Consider the following 15,413-nt stretch of genomic DNA (forward strand, 5'->3'; position numbering starts at 1 on the left):
AGGCCAAAGTGCAGCCCAGGGACACGAAGCTGCACCTTTAAAGCTCAGGAGCCTCTGAGCATGTGCAGAGTACTTTTCCCCTACTCACCGAATTAGCTGGAGCAGAGGGCAGCCGAGATGGCAGGGACAGCAGTGCCCCCCCCTCTCCGGAGGTTTTTGGGACTCCAACTCCCATCAGCCCCAGTGGTCAAGGATGATGCGACTTGTGATCCAGACACATCCGGAGGGCACAACGTTGGCAACCTCTGGGTTAGAACCTTCGCCTCTGTCTTTGGGATTTGGAGAGAGGGGCGAAAGAGGGCGTTCTGTCCGGAAGGGGGTCATATCGAAAAGGGAACCGTGACAAAACATTGGGGGGGGAGGAGGAAGTGGGGGCTATTGGGGAATCGCAGAGACAGAAACAGAGACCAGGACATAGACACAAAATCCATCTCTTTATCACATGTAGTCATTGAAGGGGGTCAGACTAGATGGCCCATGGGGTCCCAGCCAACTCTGGCCCAAGTCATGCTGAATGAGAAACAAAAATACATCTTTACTCATTGTTCATTTATTGCATTTCTGCCCCAACTTTTCCTCCAACGGGGCTTCAGGTGGAGCACGTGATTCTCTTCCCGCCCCCTTTTTTTTGGGGGGGTGAAACCCCAAGTCCCTTTCCTCCCTTCCGCCTCTGACCCCCATGGGGGGGGGGAACCAGACTCAAGGCAGCCATTCACACAGGAGAGGAAAGTAAACAGCTTATTTTTAATCGAGAGAAAATACTTCAAAGGGAGCTTCCTCCCCCCACCGCCCACAAAAAAAAGTCAGAAATCCTCCTGTGCAAATGCAACCGAGAGATTTTTCTTGCGGGGGGGAGGCTGTTCTCTGACCCCCCCCAAAGAAAGAAAAGCAGCGACACACATTTCATCTCTGCATTGCAGCAAAATTGAAAACCCGTCACCTTTTGTAATTTTCCAAATTCCTGTACGTGTGTGGGGTGGTATTTTTTTTGGGGGGGGGGAGGCGATTGCACTGAGAACTACAAAGCAGACTTCCCCCCCTCCCCTTTGCAGCCAGGAGGCTGGAGAATTCAAGCTTGCAAAAAAAAAATGCTTTTCAGGAAGGACACAGGTGGAGGGGGGCAGGAGAAACAGGAAATGGAAGGATTTTATTTTTTTTTTCCCCATGGAAAGAGAAATGAAGGGGAAGGAGGGAAAGTTTTGCAGGTTCCCTGCAAGGCAAAGGGAACGAGGACCTGGAAAGAGAAAATGGGCAGGTGGGGGAATCCCCCCCCCCAAAAAGCACATTTCCACCTGCCTCCTTGCAAGGGGGGCGCAACAGGGCTCAGACGTCAGGTGGTCTCACAGGATTTTATTGGGGGCGCAACTTGGGGTTTTATTATTACAGTGGTGCCCCGCAAGACGAATGCCTCGCTAGACGGAAAACTCGCTAGACGAAAGAGTTTTCCGTTTTGGAGGTGCTTCGCAAAACGAATTTCCTATGGGCTTGCTTCGCAAGACGACAATGTCTTGCGAGTTCCTGCTGGTTTTTTTTCCTCCCCCCCCCCTTTCTAAGCCGCTAAGCCGCTTATCAGCTGTTCCAATCAGCAGATAAGCCGCTAATAGCGCTAATAGCGCTAATCCGTCAATGGGCTTGCTTCGCAAGACGAAATAAACCGCTAGACGAAGAGAATCACAGAACGTCTTGCGAGGCACCACTGTAATTCTTTTCTTGCCTGTCCATCCCCCTCTAACCAAGGACACTTAGTTCTCCCGATCCTCATTTAATCCCTGCAACAGCAACCCTGTGAAGTAGGTCAGGCTGAGAGAGGCGGTGGCTGACCCCAGCGTCACACCCGGGGAGCTTCATGGCTGAGCGAGGATTCGAACCCTGGTCCTAGTCTGACCATGCTGCCTGGGTCAGACCATATACAGCCAAACCTCGGGTTACAGATGCTTCAGGTTGCGTTTTTTCAGGTTACGGACCACCACAACCTCCCAGAAGTGCCGGAATGGGATACTTCCAGGTTTTGGCGGCCGTGCATGCGCAGAAGCGCCAAAGCGCAGCCCACAGCTTGTGAATGCTGCGGGTTGCGAATGTGCATTCCGCACAGATCACGTTCTCAACCCGAGCGTCCGCTGTACACACACACACTGCAGATTCAAGGCCTGGGTTTCATCTCAGGAGAAAGTCACAAAGGGCGTAAAAAAAATCACTCTACAACTTTTCATTTTCAGAAACTTTCCCCCCACCCGAAATATTCTCCTTCCGAAACCAAGGACCAAAGTTTGCTGTGCTTGCTGCGTTGCAAGGGCTTGGACTAGGTGGCCGGGGGGGGGGGCAGTTCTCTTCCCACTGTACAAAGTTTTCCCAACTGTACAAATTTTTCAGATTCAAGTGGTTTAAAAAAAAGTCACCCCATCTCACACTTCCGCAAGTAAACCCCCACTCTGGGCAAAGGGGTGCTCCATCGCGCTCTCAGCTAAACCAGGTGCAGAAGTTTTATTTTTGGGGGTGGGGAGGCAAAGCTTCCAGCCACAGCCTCCCCAAAGCATCTGCCCCCAACCTCGTCCCATCTCCTCAGAGATATCAGGGTCTACAAATATATGGCCCTTCTCAGTGGGGCTGGGAGCTGAAGGTCCCAAATCCCAAGGTGGGGGGGGGAGCGCAAGAGCATTAGAAGAGCGTGGCCGCTGGATGAGGCCCAAAGGGGACCCATTTAGTCCAGCCACACAGGGGCCAAATACCCCATAAAACCTAAGAATTCAGATAGACTGCCTCTGGAGCTGGAGGCCCCATGAAAACGTTTAAGAAGCTTGGCTGCTGCATCAGGCCAGTGGCCCATCAAGTCTAGTTCTCACGGTAGCCAAATGCCCCCACAGAACTTAAGAATCCAGATAGACTGCCTGTGGAGCTGGAGGTTCCACAAGTGAATGAGAAGCTCGGGTCAATGGTCCAGCCTCCTGTTCTCACAGCTGCCAACCACATGCCCAAAAGGGAGACCAGCGACCAGGACACCAAACGCAGCCGTTCAGAAGCATCCGCTCTCTCCAGCCAACAGAGCGTCCCTAAATGAAAGCCCGGCCACGTCCCTCTCGGAGACGAGGAAACGTCTTTGGGATCCGTTTCGAGATCTGTTTGGCCCTGCCGAGATTCCGCCCGATGTCCCTGCGAAGAAGGCTGGTCCAGCCTGGCCCCTCTCAAAAGCCTACGCCCCTCAGTTGATCCAGTCTGCAGGCAAACCCATTGGAAGGGGTCAGGCCACGCGGGAATTGCACCCGGCGCTACGACAGGCAGACGTGCTTCCTCCACCAGGCCTTGGAGAGGGTCCGGATGCGGCTGGCGGTGCTGCGACGCTGCGGCTTGGGCGGGGGGCCGCGGGCGCAGCGCAGCCCTGCGGTGATGGCCGTGTCAAAGACCTCCTTCAGGTTGTGCTGGGTGAGGGCTGAGCACTCCACGTAGCCCAGCAAGCCGGCCTTGGTGGAGAGGGTGCGGGCGGCCGAGGGGGACACGGGCTTCTCCCGGCGCCGGGACAGGGCGATGAGGACCTTGACGTCCTGGCGCAGGTCCGACTGGGTGCCCACCAGCAGGACGGGCGTGGCGGGACAGTGGCGGCGCAATTCGGGGAGCCACTTCTCAGAGATGTTCTGGAACGAGGTGGGAGACACGACGCTGAAGCAGAGCAGGACCACGTTCGCCTTCGGGTAGCAGAGGCGCCGCAGGCTGTCGAATTCGTCCTGGGGGGGCAAAGAGGGGTGGCCGTGAGGAGGGAGAGAGGGGCGCCTTGCAAGCTGGCGCCCCTGCGGGCACCGAACCAGGGAACCACAGAGCTGGGAGGGGCCCTCCAGGGGTCATCTAGACCAGCCCCCTGCAAGGCGGCAGGAATCGCCACTCCAGAATCTGTGGCAGGTGGCCAGGCAACCCCTTTTTAAAGCGCTCCGGTGAGTCAGAAAACGATGACCCCCGTTGATTCTAACCGCAGGGCTGGGAGCAGGCTCCCTGGTGGTCATCTAGGCCAGCCCCCTTCTAGGGAGGAAGGGCAGCTTCCAACATATATGCAAACATAGGTAAAGGGGCCCCTGACCATTAGGTCCAGTCATGGCCGACTCTGGGTTTGCAGCGCTCATCTCGCTTTATTGGCCGAGGGAGCCGGCGTACAGCTTCCAGGTCATGTGGCCAGCAGGACTAAGCCGCTTCTGGCGAACCAGAGCAGCGCACAGAAACGCCGTTTACCTTCCCGCCGGAGCGGTACCTATTTATCTACTTGCACTTTGACGTGCTTTCGAACTGCTAGGTGGGCAGGAGCAGGGACCGAGCAAAAGGAGCTCACTCCGTCATGGGGATTCGAACCACCGACCTTCCGATTGGCAAGTCCTAGGCTTTGTGGTTTAACCCACAGCGCCACCCGCGTCCCCATCAGTTCGCCAGAAGCGGCTTAGTCATGCTGGCCACATGACCCGGAAGCTGTACTCCGGCTCCCTCGGCCAATAAAGAGAGATGAGTGCCGCAACCCCAGGGTCGGCCACGACTGGACCTGATGGTCAGGGGTCCCTTTACCTTTACCTTAAGCCATATTGATTTGTATGCCGTTGGTGGATATTTGTCATTGTCTTGTTGGCTGTGTATGTGATAAAGGGGAGCCATACCGGGGTGAAGGCGTCTTCTTCTGTTTGTCCCCGTGTCAGTTTCAGTTTATTGGTTAATTTTTCTAATAGGGCTGTTTCCCATACTATTTGGTACCATTGTTCCATGCTTACTCCTGACAGGTCTCTCCAGTGTCTGGTTATGGCATTTCTGGCTGCTGAAAGTAGGTGGGTTATGAGTTCTTTGTGGTGTAAAAAGGGCATTGTCTTGGAAGACGTTTAGTAAGGCCAGTTCTGGGGTGGTTATTTTACTTATTTCTCATATGGCTGTTGTCCAGAATAGTTGGATTTTGGGACACTCCCACCACATGTGGAGGTATGTGCCTGTGGAGGTGCACCCTCTCCAGCATTTTGGTGAGGTTCCTGGGCGTATTAGCGCTAGTTTTCTTAGTGTTAGGTACCACCTGTAGTTGAGTTTTAGAGTGAGTTCTTTTCTTTTCATTGATATGGATTTAAAGGGGGGGGGGTTAGACCACATTTTGGTCCATTGAGTGGGGTTAATCTCATAGCCTATGTCATCCTCCCATTGTTTTTTGATTGCATCTAGGGAGTTCGTGGGATTTTGCAGTAGTATTTTGTATACTGCGGATACCATCCCTTTACCGTGTCCCTTTGTTGTTAGAAGGAGGTTTTTGAAGGTTGTCAGGGGCCTAGTTGCTGCTGATTTTACTGTTGGGTTGTTTAAGAGGGCATGTAGTTGGTGTTGTGTTAACCAGGGCATTTGGGTGTCTTCTAGTTTGTCTTATATTTCTTGTGTTGACAAAGGTTTGTTATTTTTTTGTAGAAGCAAAAATTAAGCAATATGTCTATTTCAAAGGCAAATTGCAATCACAACCAGAATGGATCAATATCTACGTGTCTGTATTAGGACCCCGGACACCAGAGACGACCCTCCTCAGTTTCCCCACAAGCCAGATTCGGGAGGTGCAAAGAGATTTGGGAGGCGCAAAGAAGGGCCCCAAATAAATGTGGCCCCGCAAAGCCCAGCTGCGCCTCTCGCCTCCGGGACACCTTTGCCCTTACAGGTTGCGGGGAGGGGAAGCCAGCTGTGCGGTTTTCGGAGGGGAAAGCAGTTCAGCGGCAGGCTTGCAACCCTCGGGAATAGATTCGAGAAAGCAAGTTGCTAGACCTCAAGAAGGCCCAAGGGACAGTTAGGAAGGGCCAGGTCAAAGTGCCAAGTCCAGGTCAGTCCCTAGCCCATCCCGTCCGGCCTCCTTACCTGCCCTGCGGTGTCGCACAGCTGCAGCCGGATGGGGTCTCCGTCAACCTGCACCACAGCTGGGGGGCGAAACAGAAAAACGGGGGGTCAGAGTTGGGAAGGAAGACAGACCCAGCCACCCCAGATCAATAATAATAATAAATTTTATTTATATCCTGCCCTCCCCAGCCGAAGCCGGGCTCAGGGCGGCTAACAACAATAAAACAGTACAAAAGTACAGCACAAACACCACTCTAAAATCATTCATTATAAAATTAATTAATTCAAGCCACTGGCAACCATTGGGCCAGAGCTCCGCGAAGATTGCCAAGGGAGGGAGTCAGGCTGTGCCCTGGCCAAAGGCCTGGTGGAACAGCTCTGTCTTGCAGGCCCTGCGGAAAGATGTCAAGTCCCACAGGGCCCTGGTCTCTTGTGACAGAGCGTTCCACCAGATCGGAGCCACAGCCGAAAAAGCCCTGGCTCTAGCTGAGGCCAGCCTAACTTCTCTGTGGCCTGGGACCTTCAAGATGTTTTTATTTGAAGACCGTAGGTTTCTCTGTGGGGCATACCAGGAGAGGCGGTCCCGTAGGTACGAGGGTCCTAGGCCGTATAGGGCTTTAAAGGTCAAGACACGGCATCAGGGATTTCACTCGCCCAGAGGTGGAAGTCAAAGCCCAGCGCCTTCCTGCTCAGTCTCCCTGGCACTGGAGGCGGAAGGGACCTCCAAAGGTCATCCAGCCCAACCCCATGGAACACAAGGGTTGCAGCTCAAGTATCCCTGGCAGAAGGAGAACTGTGGTTCTTGACAGACTCCTTTGAAGACTCCCCCAGGGTCATCTAGCCTAGTGGCTGATATTGATTTCTTTTTTTGGTGACTCCGCCGGGACTCGAACCCGGAACAGAGGCTGATATTGATGAATGGGAAGGAGAGAGACAATTCCCCTTAATACATGGCTGGAGAAGCAGACTCTCTTTGGATAAATATAATTCTATCTGGAATGAGTTTATGCAGAATATATTAGCTTACTGGCAATTATTTGTAATATACACACCTGCATATTAATGGATGGCGACAGTATTTTCTTCTTTTTCATTCCCACTCACTCTTTAATCCCCCACCCCCGGCCATCTCTTTATGAATGAAGTTATTTTAATAAAATACTTATAATAATAATAATAATAATAAAATTGTAGCCCAACTCCTGCAGTGCAGGGAGCACAACTCAATAATCCCCGACCCATTCTCCGTTGCAAAACCTCTTGTTATTCACTGCGTCGTAGTTTGGGAGGCACCCCAGCGATCATATAGGCCAACCCCCAGCCACTTTTATACTTATTTAATATTGTTATTCTGACGTCATTTGTTTAGTTTGCATTTCCCGCGTCATCCATAGATCTCCTCCGGCAGCGTTCGCTCAGACTGAGGCTACTCTGGTGAAATGAAAGTTTGTCTTTCGCCAGGTAGGAACTAGGAAAGGAAAACTCGGATGCGGTCGACTCCAGGCCTGCAAATCTTTCCTGGCAGAACGAGGCAAGCAGGAAGAGGCTCTTGCCGGGGTCTCCCGTGAAAAAGGCTTCGCAGGAGCCCCTGCAAACCGGGCTCCGGGCAGGGCCTGACTTTGGGGAGCAGGTAAACCTGCGACGTTGGCGATGCCCTCTGGCTGTTGAGCAGGCATCGCACTGAGCACTAGCCACGCCCCATGTAGAATCACAGACCTGCTCGGTTGGTTGGGGGACCCCCAAAGGTCATCCATCCCAACCCCCTGCAATGGCAGCTGAAGAATGACCTCCGCGGATAAAAAAAACAAAACCTCCCGGGAACCAGTGTCGTCGTTGCTCTTCCTTGTCCCCGCAGAGCGGGAAGGGCACCCCCAAAGGTCATCCATCCCAACCCACCCCCGCGTACCGGAGAAGCGGTCGAGGGCGGTGGGGACGTATCGCGCGGGGAAGCCGTTGGTGCTGTAGCTGAGAGCCAGGCTGGTTTTCCCGACGGCGCCGTCGCCCAGCAGGACGCACTCGAGGCCCCGCAGGCGCCGCTGCTCGCGGGGGCGGCGCGGGGGCACCGGCGGGAGAGACTCGCCCTGCGGAGGCATCGCGGGGTCCCCTCGCAGAAAGCGCGCGGGCGGACGAACGGGCGGAGAGGCGGCGGCGGCAGCAGCGGACGCTCCTTCCAGGCTGTGCGCCCGGGCGCAGGCAGGCAGGCAGGGAGTGGAGCGCCTCGTCGGGGCCACGCCTCCCCGCCCAGGAGGACACGCCCCTTTGCGGGGGCGGGGTCTGTACCTGCCCCCTCACCTCGCGGCAGCCTCCGCCCTCGACGGGGAGGGCGGCGAGCCCCCTCCCCAGCTTAGATCCAGCATGGAACAGGGGTGGGACTAGATGACCGTCGGGGGTCCCCTTCCCAGGACTCCTCGATTCTATGAACACCCTTCAGGCGGCTCGAGGGACGGGATTCCTCAGGAAATCACAGGATCGTCGAGGGGGTGGGGACCCCCGAGGTCATCCAGTCTCACCCTCCCTGCCATGCGTAAAGGGCGGCGCTGTGGGCTGAAGCCAGGCTCCCTGCCCCCTCCTGCAAACCCCCCCCCACACACACACACACATTCCCTGCTTTGTCTCTCTGAAATGGAAAACATGTCCTTCCTGACAATGTGTTTCTTTCTGGAGGGGGCGTCTTCCTGCTTTGCGCATCAGACAGTAGCCGGGAAAAGCACCCCCCCCCCCGCCCGGGACGGCGCATCCCAGCGAAAACAGGAAACACACCCGAGGCGTTACTGGAAATTGGGAAGCTGGGGGGCGGGGGGCAGGAGGTCCTCCGGTCCAAAACACTTTGTGCACGACCCCCTGGCGCCAACGCCCCCCCCCCCCCGCAAGGCTGGACGTGGCCCCTTTCCCCCAGAGTTCACACCAGCCTTGGCCAAGCCGGGTTAACAATCTTGTTTGGTAAGATTGGAAGATCCGGGATAAATTGAAGGACGGGCTTCTTTACGCAGCGCAGAGTTAAACGGCGGAACTCCCTCCCACAAGAGGCCGGAGGGGGGTGGGGACTTTGATGGCTTTGAAAGAGGAATGGGAAAATTCATGAAGGGCTCGGCTCTGCCTCGCCAGCTTAATTCTTGACCCTGGGCTTCCCCTGACGCGTTATTGCGCTTGGATCCAGCCTTGGCGCTTCCCTTGGGGCCCCTGTGAGAACAGGAGCCTGGACGGGGGGGGGGGCACTGTCCTGATCCGGCAGGCTCCTGTTCTTAGCCCAGGCGCCTTCTTCCGTGTGGGGTGGGCACTCGCCTGGCCCTGGCGCCGCCTGCGCTCCCGGATCCTGCCAAACCGGTTTGGCCGGCAGCAAGAGTAGAAAGGAGGGTGGACGCAGCCGGCCAGGCTAGGACATTGGCACCGGGCCCTGAAAGCGGGTCTGATCCAGATGCCGAGGCAGAGGAGACCTCCGCCCTGTCCCTCGCATGTGCCCCATCGAACAAAGCAGCTGGCAGACAGCCCAGGGGGTCCCCCTCCAAAGAGGGGTGCCAACACCACCTTCTCCTCTTCCAGCTACTCCTTGGCCACCGAACGAGAAGGTGCCTCCATCACAGCTGCCCACCTTGGCCCCACGGAGGACCAAATGAGCCAACCACTGTCTGTCCAGGGGTTGGGGGTAATAGGGGCCGGCTCATTTGGGGTCTTCCATCTCTGAGGCCCAGGCAGCCGGAGGAGTACCGTTAGGTGTGGGGGTCAGCGAATCCTAGCTTAGTAAAGGTAAAGGGACCCCTGACCATTAGGTCCAGTCGTGGCCGACTCTGGTGTTGCGGCGCTCATCTCGCTTTACTGGCCAAGGGAGCCGGCGTACAGCTTCCGGGTCATGTGGCCAGCAGGACTAAGCCGCTTCTGGCGAACCAGAGCAGCGCACGGAAACACTGTTTACCTTCCCGCCAGAGCGGTACCTATTTATCTACTTGCACTTTGATGTGCTTTCAAACTGCTAGGTTGGCAGGAGCTGGGACCGAGCAACGGGAGCTCACCCCGTCGCGGGGATTCGAACCACCGACCTTCTGATTGGCAAGTCCTAGGCTCTGTGGTTTAACCCACAGCACCACCCGAAAGGTGCTGGGGCTCAAGGTTGCTTGGCCCCCGCCCCTTCCATCAGGGCCCTCTGTTCCCTCAGCCAGGTTTTTGGACATCCTGCATTCCTAGCTCAGAGGGAGGGCGTCTGCTTGGGGTTCGACTAGATGAGCCTTGAGGGTCCCTTCTGACTCTGCCGTCCTATGATTCTGCTGTATGGCCTGGGGCAGGCCTCACTCAGCAGGAAGGCTCTGGGTTTGGATCTCGCCTCTGCCAGTTGAAGGAGGAGAGGTGGGGGCCTGCCTTTCGGGGGGTTGTGAGGAGCCAGCTAAGGCACATTCAATAATAATACTAATAATACTAATAATAATAATAATAATAATAATAATAATAATAATAATAATAATAATAATAATAATTCATTTATACCCGCCCATCTGGCTGGGCTTCCCCAGCCACTCTGGGCAGCTTTCAACAAAAAGACCTGGGAGATCAGGGTTCGAATCCCCGCTCTGTCATGAAGCTCACTGGGTCACCTTGGAGTCAGTCGCAGCCTCGTAACCTCCCTCACAGGGTCGTTGTAGGGAGCAGCTAGACTGGTGACTGGGAGCGGCCGCCAAGACCACATAACACCGGTCTTGAAAGACCTACACGGGCTCCCAGGACGTTTCCAAGCACAATTCAAAGTCTTGGTGCTGACCTTGAAAGCCCTAAACGGCCTCGGTCCTGTATACCTGAAGGAGCGTCTCCACCCACATCGTTCTGCCCGGACACTGAGGTCCAACTCCAAGAGCCTTCTGGCGGTTCCCTCGCTGCGAGAAGCCAAGTTACAGGGAACCAGGCAGAGGGCCTTCCCGGTGGTGGCACCCGCCCTGTGGAACGTCCTCCCGCCAGATGTCAAAGAGAAAAATAGCTACCAAACTTTTAGAAGACATCTGAAGGCAGCCCTGTTTAGGGAAGCTTTTAATGTTTAATAGGTTATTGTATTTTAATATTCTGTTGGAAGCCGCCCAGAGTGGCTCAGGAAACCCAGCCAGATGGGCAGGATTTAATTTTTATTATTATTATTATTATTATTATTATTATTATTATTATTATTATTATTATTATTATTAAAATACAGTAATGCATCAAACATTAAAAGCTTCCCTAAAGCGTTTGGCTCCAGGTTCCTTCTCTGAAGGCAGTCAGGTCATGGACACGGCGAAGGGTGTGTGTTTTCCACGCGCTGGAGAAACTGGGAGCAGCTGGGTGTTCTGGCCGGGGCAAACAGGTTCAGAAGAGATCCAGCTTCCTAGTCCTCACCGTTTCCCACAGCTCCTCCCGGCCTGGCCCGGAACTGCCTAGGTAAATCAGGCACTCAGAGAGCGCAATGCTCTGAGCGAAAGGAGAACTTCCTCCTGCCAGCTACTGGAAACCGCACTCGAGACCCAAGCCGCCTTGAGCTGACCCACATCTCCTCTCCCTGGGAAGACCCCACCCAAGCCCTGCCCCCCAGGAGGGCACTGGATGAGGGAGACCCACAGACCCCTGGCAACAGCCAAGAACCCCTGACCCTCCTGTTTTATTTTAAAATGAGAATAGGTTAGAGAATCGCAGAACTGCAGAGTTGGAAGGGACACCCTGGGTCATCTAGGCCAACCCCACTGCAATTCAGGAATCACAGGATTGGCATGTGAGAAGGGGGAAGCTGGTTGGAGTTGCCGCCTGCTGGTGTGAGTGTCTGCGTTTTATCTCGGTTTCTTTATTGCAGGGGGAGTCCGAGCCTCACCACTTCTTCCTGTGAAATGGGTATTGTGCGCCACCCATGTCTGTGCTCCTGGCACCGAAAAGTGGGGGGGGGGAAGGCACCTCTACTCAAGGGGGTTGTGGGTGCAGGTGACGGCTAGCTAAAATAGTCAACAGAGACATTGGCAAGCCACTTTGAAAACAACACAGTTCTTGTCAGCCTCGGAGCATGGATAAGGTTTTCCTGCTCGGTTGAGTGCAAACCAGTTTCCCTCAGAGACCCCCTTCTTCCATGTGTGCCTTTCAACTGCTCCAATCTGCAAAGTTGGCACAGGTGCCACACAATGCCCCTTCCACATTTGTGCATTTTGGAACTCCCTGACTCCTGACAAACGCTTTCACTGCACTTTTTTATTTTATATTTTTATTTTATTTTTATTTTATTTATACCCCACCCATCTGGCTGAGTTTCCCCAGCCACTCTGGGAGGCTCCCAATCGAGTGTTAAAAACAATACAGCATTAAATATTAAAAACTTCCCTAAACAGGGCTGCCTTCAGATGTCTTTTAAAAATACCGTATTTTTTGCTCTATAAGACTCACTTTTTCCCTCCTAAAAAGTAAGGGGAAATGTGTGTGCGTCTTATGGAGCGAATGCAGGCTGCACAGCTATCCCAGAAGCCAGAACAGCAAAAGGGATTGCTGCTTTCACTGCGCAGCGATCCCTCTTGCTGTTCTGGCTTCTGAGATTCAGAATATTTTTTTTCTTGTTTTCCTCCTCCAAAAACTAGATGTGTCTTGTGGTCTGGTGTGTCTTATAGAGCGAAAAATACGGTAACTACATATTTCCTTCACATCTGATGGGAGGGCGTTCCACAGGGCGGGTGCCACCACCGAGAAGGCCCTCTGCCTGGTTCCCTGTAACTTGGCTTCTCGCAGCGAGGGAACCGCCAGAAGGCCCTCAGCACTGGACCTCAGTGTCTGGGCTGAACGATGGGGCTGGAGATGCTCCTTCAGGTATACTGGGCCTTTGAGGCCGTTTAGGGCTTTAAAGGCCAGCACCAACACTTTGAATTGTGCTCAGAAACGTCCTGGGAGCCAGTGTAGGTCTTTCAAGACCGGTGTTATATGGTCTCAGCGGCCGCTCCCAGTCACCAGTCTGGCTGCCGCATTCTGGATTAGTTGTAGTTTCCAGGTCACCTTCAAAGGGAGCCCCACGTAGAGTGCATTGCAGTAGTCCAAGTGGGGAATAACCAAAGCATGCACCACTCCAACAAGACAGTCTGCAGGTAGGTGGGGTCTCAGCCGGCATACCAGATGGAGCCAGCTGCCCTGGACACAGAATGGACCTGCGCCTCCATGGACCGCTGTGAGTCCAAAATGACTCCCAGGCTGCGCTCCTGGTCCTTCAGGGACACAGTCACCCCATTCAGGACCTCTGCCTCTGCCCTGAGGTTTAGAAAGCTGACATTAGTCCCGATCTATTTTAAGTCTATTGTTATTTTATCACCGGCCTTTTCTCTTGTTATTGTTTCCTCTGTGTTTCTGCTTTTTCCCCACTCAATAAGTGCACACCACTCTCTGCTCTGCGTCCCTGTGCCAGGACAGAGAAAACAGAGAGCTGTCTACCTTGGCACCGTCTGCCTGCCCCCCCCCCCAATGCTTTTGTCCCTCTGGCACATGACCAGCCCCCCCTTACTGCCCTGGGTCCCCCTCTGGTTCAAAGGCCAAGCGGCAGCCTCCTGCTTCTGTTAATCCCGTGGCGCCACGGACTTTGCTCACGTGCGTCAGCTTGTGGAGCAGATAGCAATCTTTGGAAAACTGAGCAGTGGTGGGGCTGGAGCAAGCCTGATGGGGCCATGACACAACCACCTGAGAAATTGGCCGATTGTGCTGGCATCGTGGGGGCATTGGGGAGCAGCTGTGACCCAGGCCTTCTGCCAAGGCCCAGGAACTGGGTCAAGGCGGCGGCTGGAGCCCGGGGGGGAGGGGCTCTGCCAGGCTGCGGAGGGGAGGCAAATTGCTGCCAAGCAGGGAAAGAGAGTTGACCTACATTCCTAGGCAGAACAGGCTCAGCTGGCATCTGCCCATGCCCAGCTCTGTGTTCTCTCCCCCAAGGCGATGGTTCGGCGAGGGCAGCAGATCGCAGCTGACTTTGGAGACTCAGTCCCGATGTGACCGCGGAGCATGCAGCGCTCCGGGTGGAAGAGTGCCTCTGAGCATGAGCAGAGGGGAATGACCGTCGGCGGACTCCCGAGCGCATCAGAAGAGCTGCCTGTTCAGGCTCGCAGCCAGCCTGTTTTGGGAAAGCTGTTCAATGAACACACAAGACGTAACCGGCTGTACGTCTGAAAAAATAATATATCCTATTCATTGTATTGAATTGTTGATTTCAACGGAAGTAACTCAAAGTTCAACGAAAAAAGTAGAAGACCCAGTGGATCAGTGCATTCTCTAATCAGTTTTTGCATAAACTCTGGAACTGTAACAACCCTTTGTGTGGATTGTTGGACTCTATGAACAGACAGGTGGAATAGACACTTTCACATACAGTGGTACCTCAGGTTACGGACACTTCAGGTTACAGACGCTTCAGGTTACAGACTCTGCTAACCCAGAAATAGTACCTAAGGTTAAGAACTTTGCTTCAGGATGAGAAGAGAAACCGTGCTCCGGCGGCGCAGTGGCAGCAGGAGGCCCCATTAGCTAAAGTGGTGCTTCAGGTTAAGAACAGTTTGGGGTTAAGAACGGACCTATGGAACGCATTAAGTACTTAACCCAAGGTACCACTGTGTATGGACCTTATGCATAAACTGATTAGAAAATGAACTGATCCACTGGGTCTTCTAAAGGGACGCGGGTGGCGCTGTAGGTTAAACCACAGAGCCTAGGACTTGCTGATCAGAAGGTCGGTGGTTTGAATCCCCGCGACGGGATGAGCTCCCGTTGCTCGGTCCCAGCTCCTGCCCACCTAGCAGTTCAAAAGCACGTCAAAGTGCAAGTAGATAAATAGGTACCACTCCAGCGGGAAGGTAAACGGTGTTTCCGTGCGCTGCTCTGGTTCGCCAGAAGCGGCTTAGTCATGCTGGCCACATGACCCGGAAGCTGTACGCTGGCTCCCTCAGCCAATAAAGCGAGATGAGCGCTGCAACCCCAGAGTCGTCTGTGACTGTACCTAGTGGTCAGGGGTCCCTTTACCTTTACCTTACTGGGTCTTCTACTTTTTCTGTTGAACTTTGAGTTACTTCTGTTGAAACCTACAATTCAATACAATGAATAGTATACATTATTTTTTTCAAACGTACAGCCGGTTACGTCTTGTGTGTTTATTGAATATGTTTCACGTAAGCAGAGGTTTGTTGTTGTTTTGTTTTGGGAAAGCAGCAATTAGGATCCGAGCACGGGAGCAAGTGGGGTTCAGAAGCCCTCTGGCAGCCATCCTTGCTGCTATGTTAACCTGTGGAACTCCCTCCCACAAGAGGCAGCAAAGGGCCACCAACTTGGATGGCTTCAGAAGAGGATGAGACAAATTCACAGAGGATGAGAGGGCTAGGGATGGCGACTAGCCAGGATCGCTATTCTTCGGAGGCAGCCAGGCATCTGAACCCCCGTGGCTGGAAACGGCAAGAGGGGAGAATATTGGTCCTGTGTTCGAATCCTGACTGCTGGTTTCCCATAATAGGATGCTGGCCTAGAAGGACCAATGGCCAGACCCAGCAGGCTTTTCTTGTGCTCTCCGGTTCTCAAGATCAAAAATAGGCCTAGGATTAAATTAAGTTACAATTAAATAAATGGGATTTAGAATGTTAAGAAAAGTG

The 15,413-nt window shown here is 53.9% G+C and overlaps 1 protein-coding gene across 2 annotated transcripts; it reads right to left on the reverse strand.

Moving 5' to 3' along the window:
- Positions 1-2,355: 2,355 nt before the first annotated feature.
- On the reverse strand, positions 2,356-8,007 carry LOC308590537 (rho-related GTP-binding protein RhoU-like). 2 transcript variants are annotated; one of them, XR_014009787.1, is made up of 4 exons: positions 7,727-8,007; positions 5,842-5,900; positions 2,865-3,716; positions 2,356-2,736 (listed from the first exon to the last, which is right to left on the reverse strand). XR_014009787.1 is itself a non-coding variant. In XM_081200674.1 (3 exons), the coding sequence occupies exons 1-3, from the start codon at positions 7,911-7,913 to the stop codon at positions 3,264-3,266; spliced, it is 699 nt and encodes a 232-aa protein (XP_081056800.1). In that variant the 5' UTR covers positions 7,914-8,007; the 3' UTR covers positions 2,356-3,263. The 2 variants fall into 2 exon arrangements, 1 of the variants encoding a protein (XP_081056800.1); XM_081200674.1 differs by having other exon boundaries at positions 2,356-3,716.
- Positions 8,008-15,413: the final 7,406 nt, after the last annotated feature.

The sequence above is a fragment of the Podarcis bocagei genome (genome assembly GCF_964188305.1).
Source record: "Podarcis bocagei genome assembly, chromosome: 7".
NCBI lineage: Eukaryota > Metazoa > Chordata > Lepidosauria > Squamata > Lacertidae > Podarcis > Podarcis bocagei.

Coding starts and splice junctions, on each gene's coding strand:
- LOC308590537 (XM_081200674.1), bottom strand. CDS start 7,913: ATGCCTCCGCAGGGCGAGTCTCTCCCGCCGGTGCCCCCGCGCCGCCCC. Junction 5,901..7,726: donor CGCCCTCGACCGCTTCTCCG/GTACGCGGGGGT, acceptor TTCGCCCCCCAG/CTGTGGTGCAGGTTGACGGA. Junction 3,717..5,841: donor TGTGCGACACCGCAGGGCAG/GTAAGGAGGCCG, acceptor TTGCCCCCCCAG/GACGAATTCGACAGCCTGCG.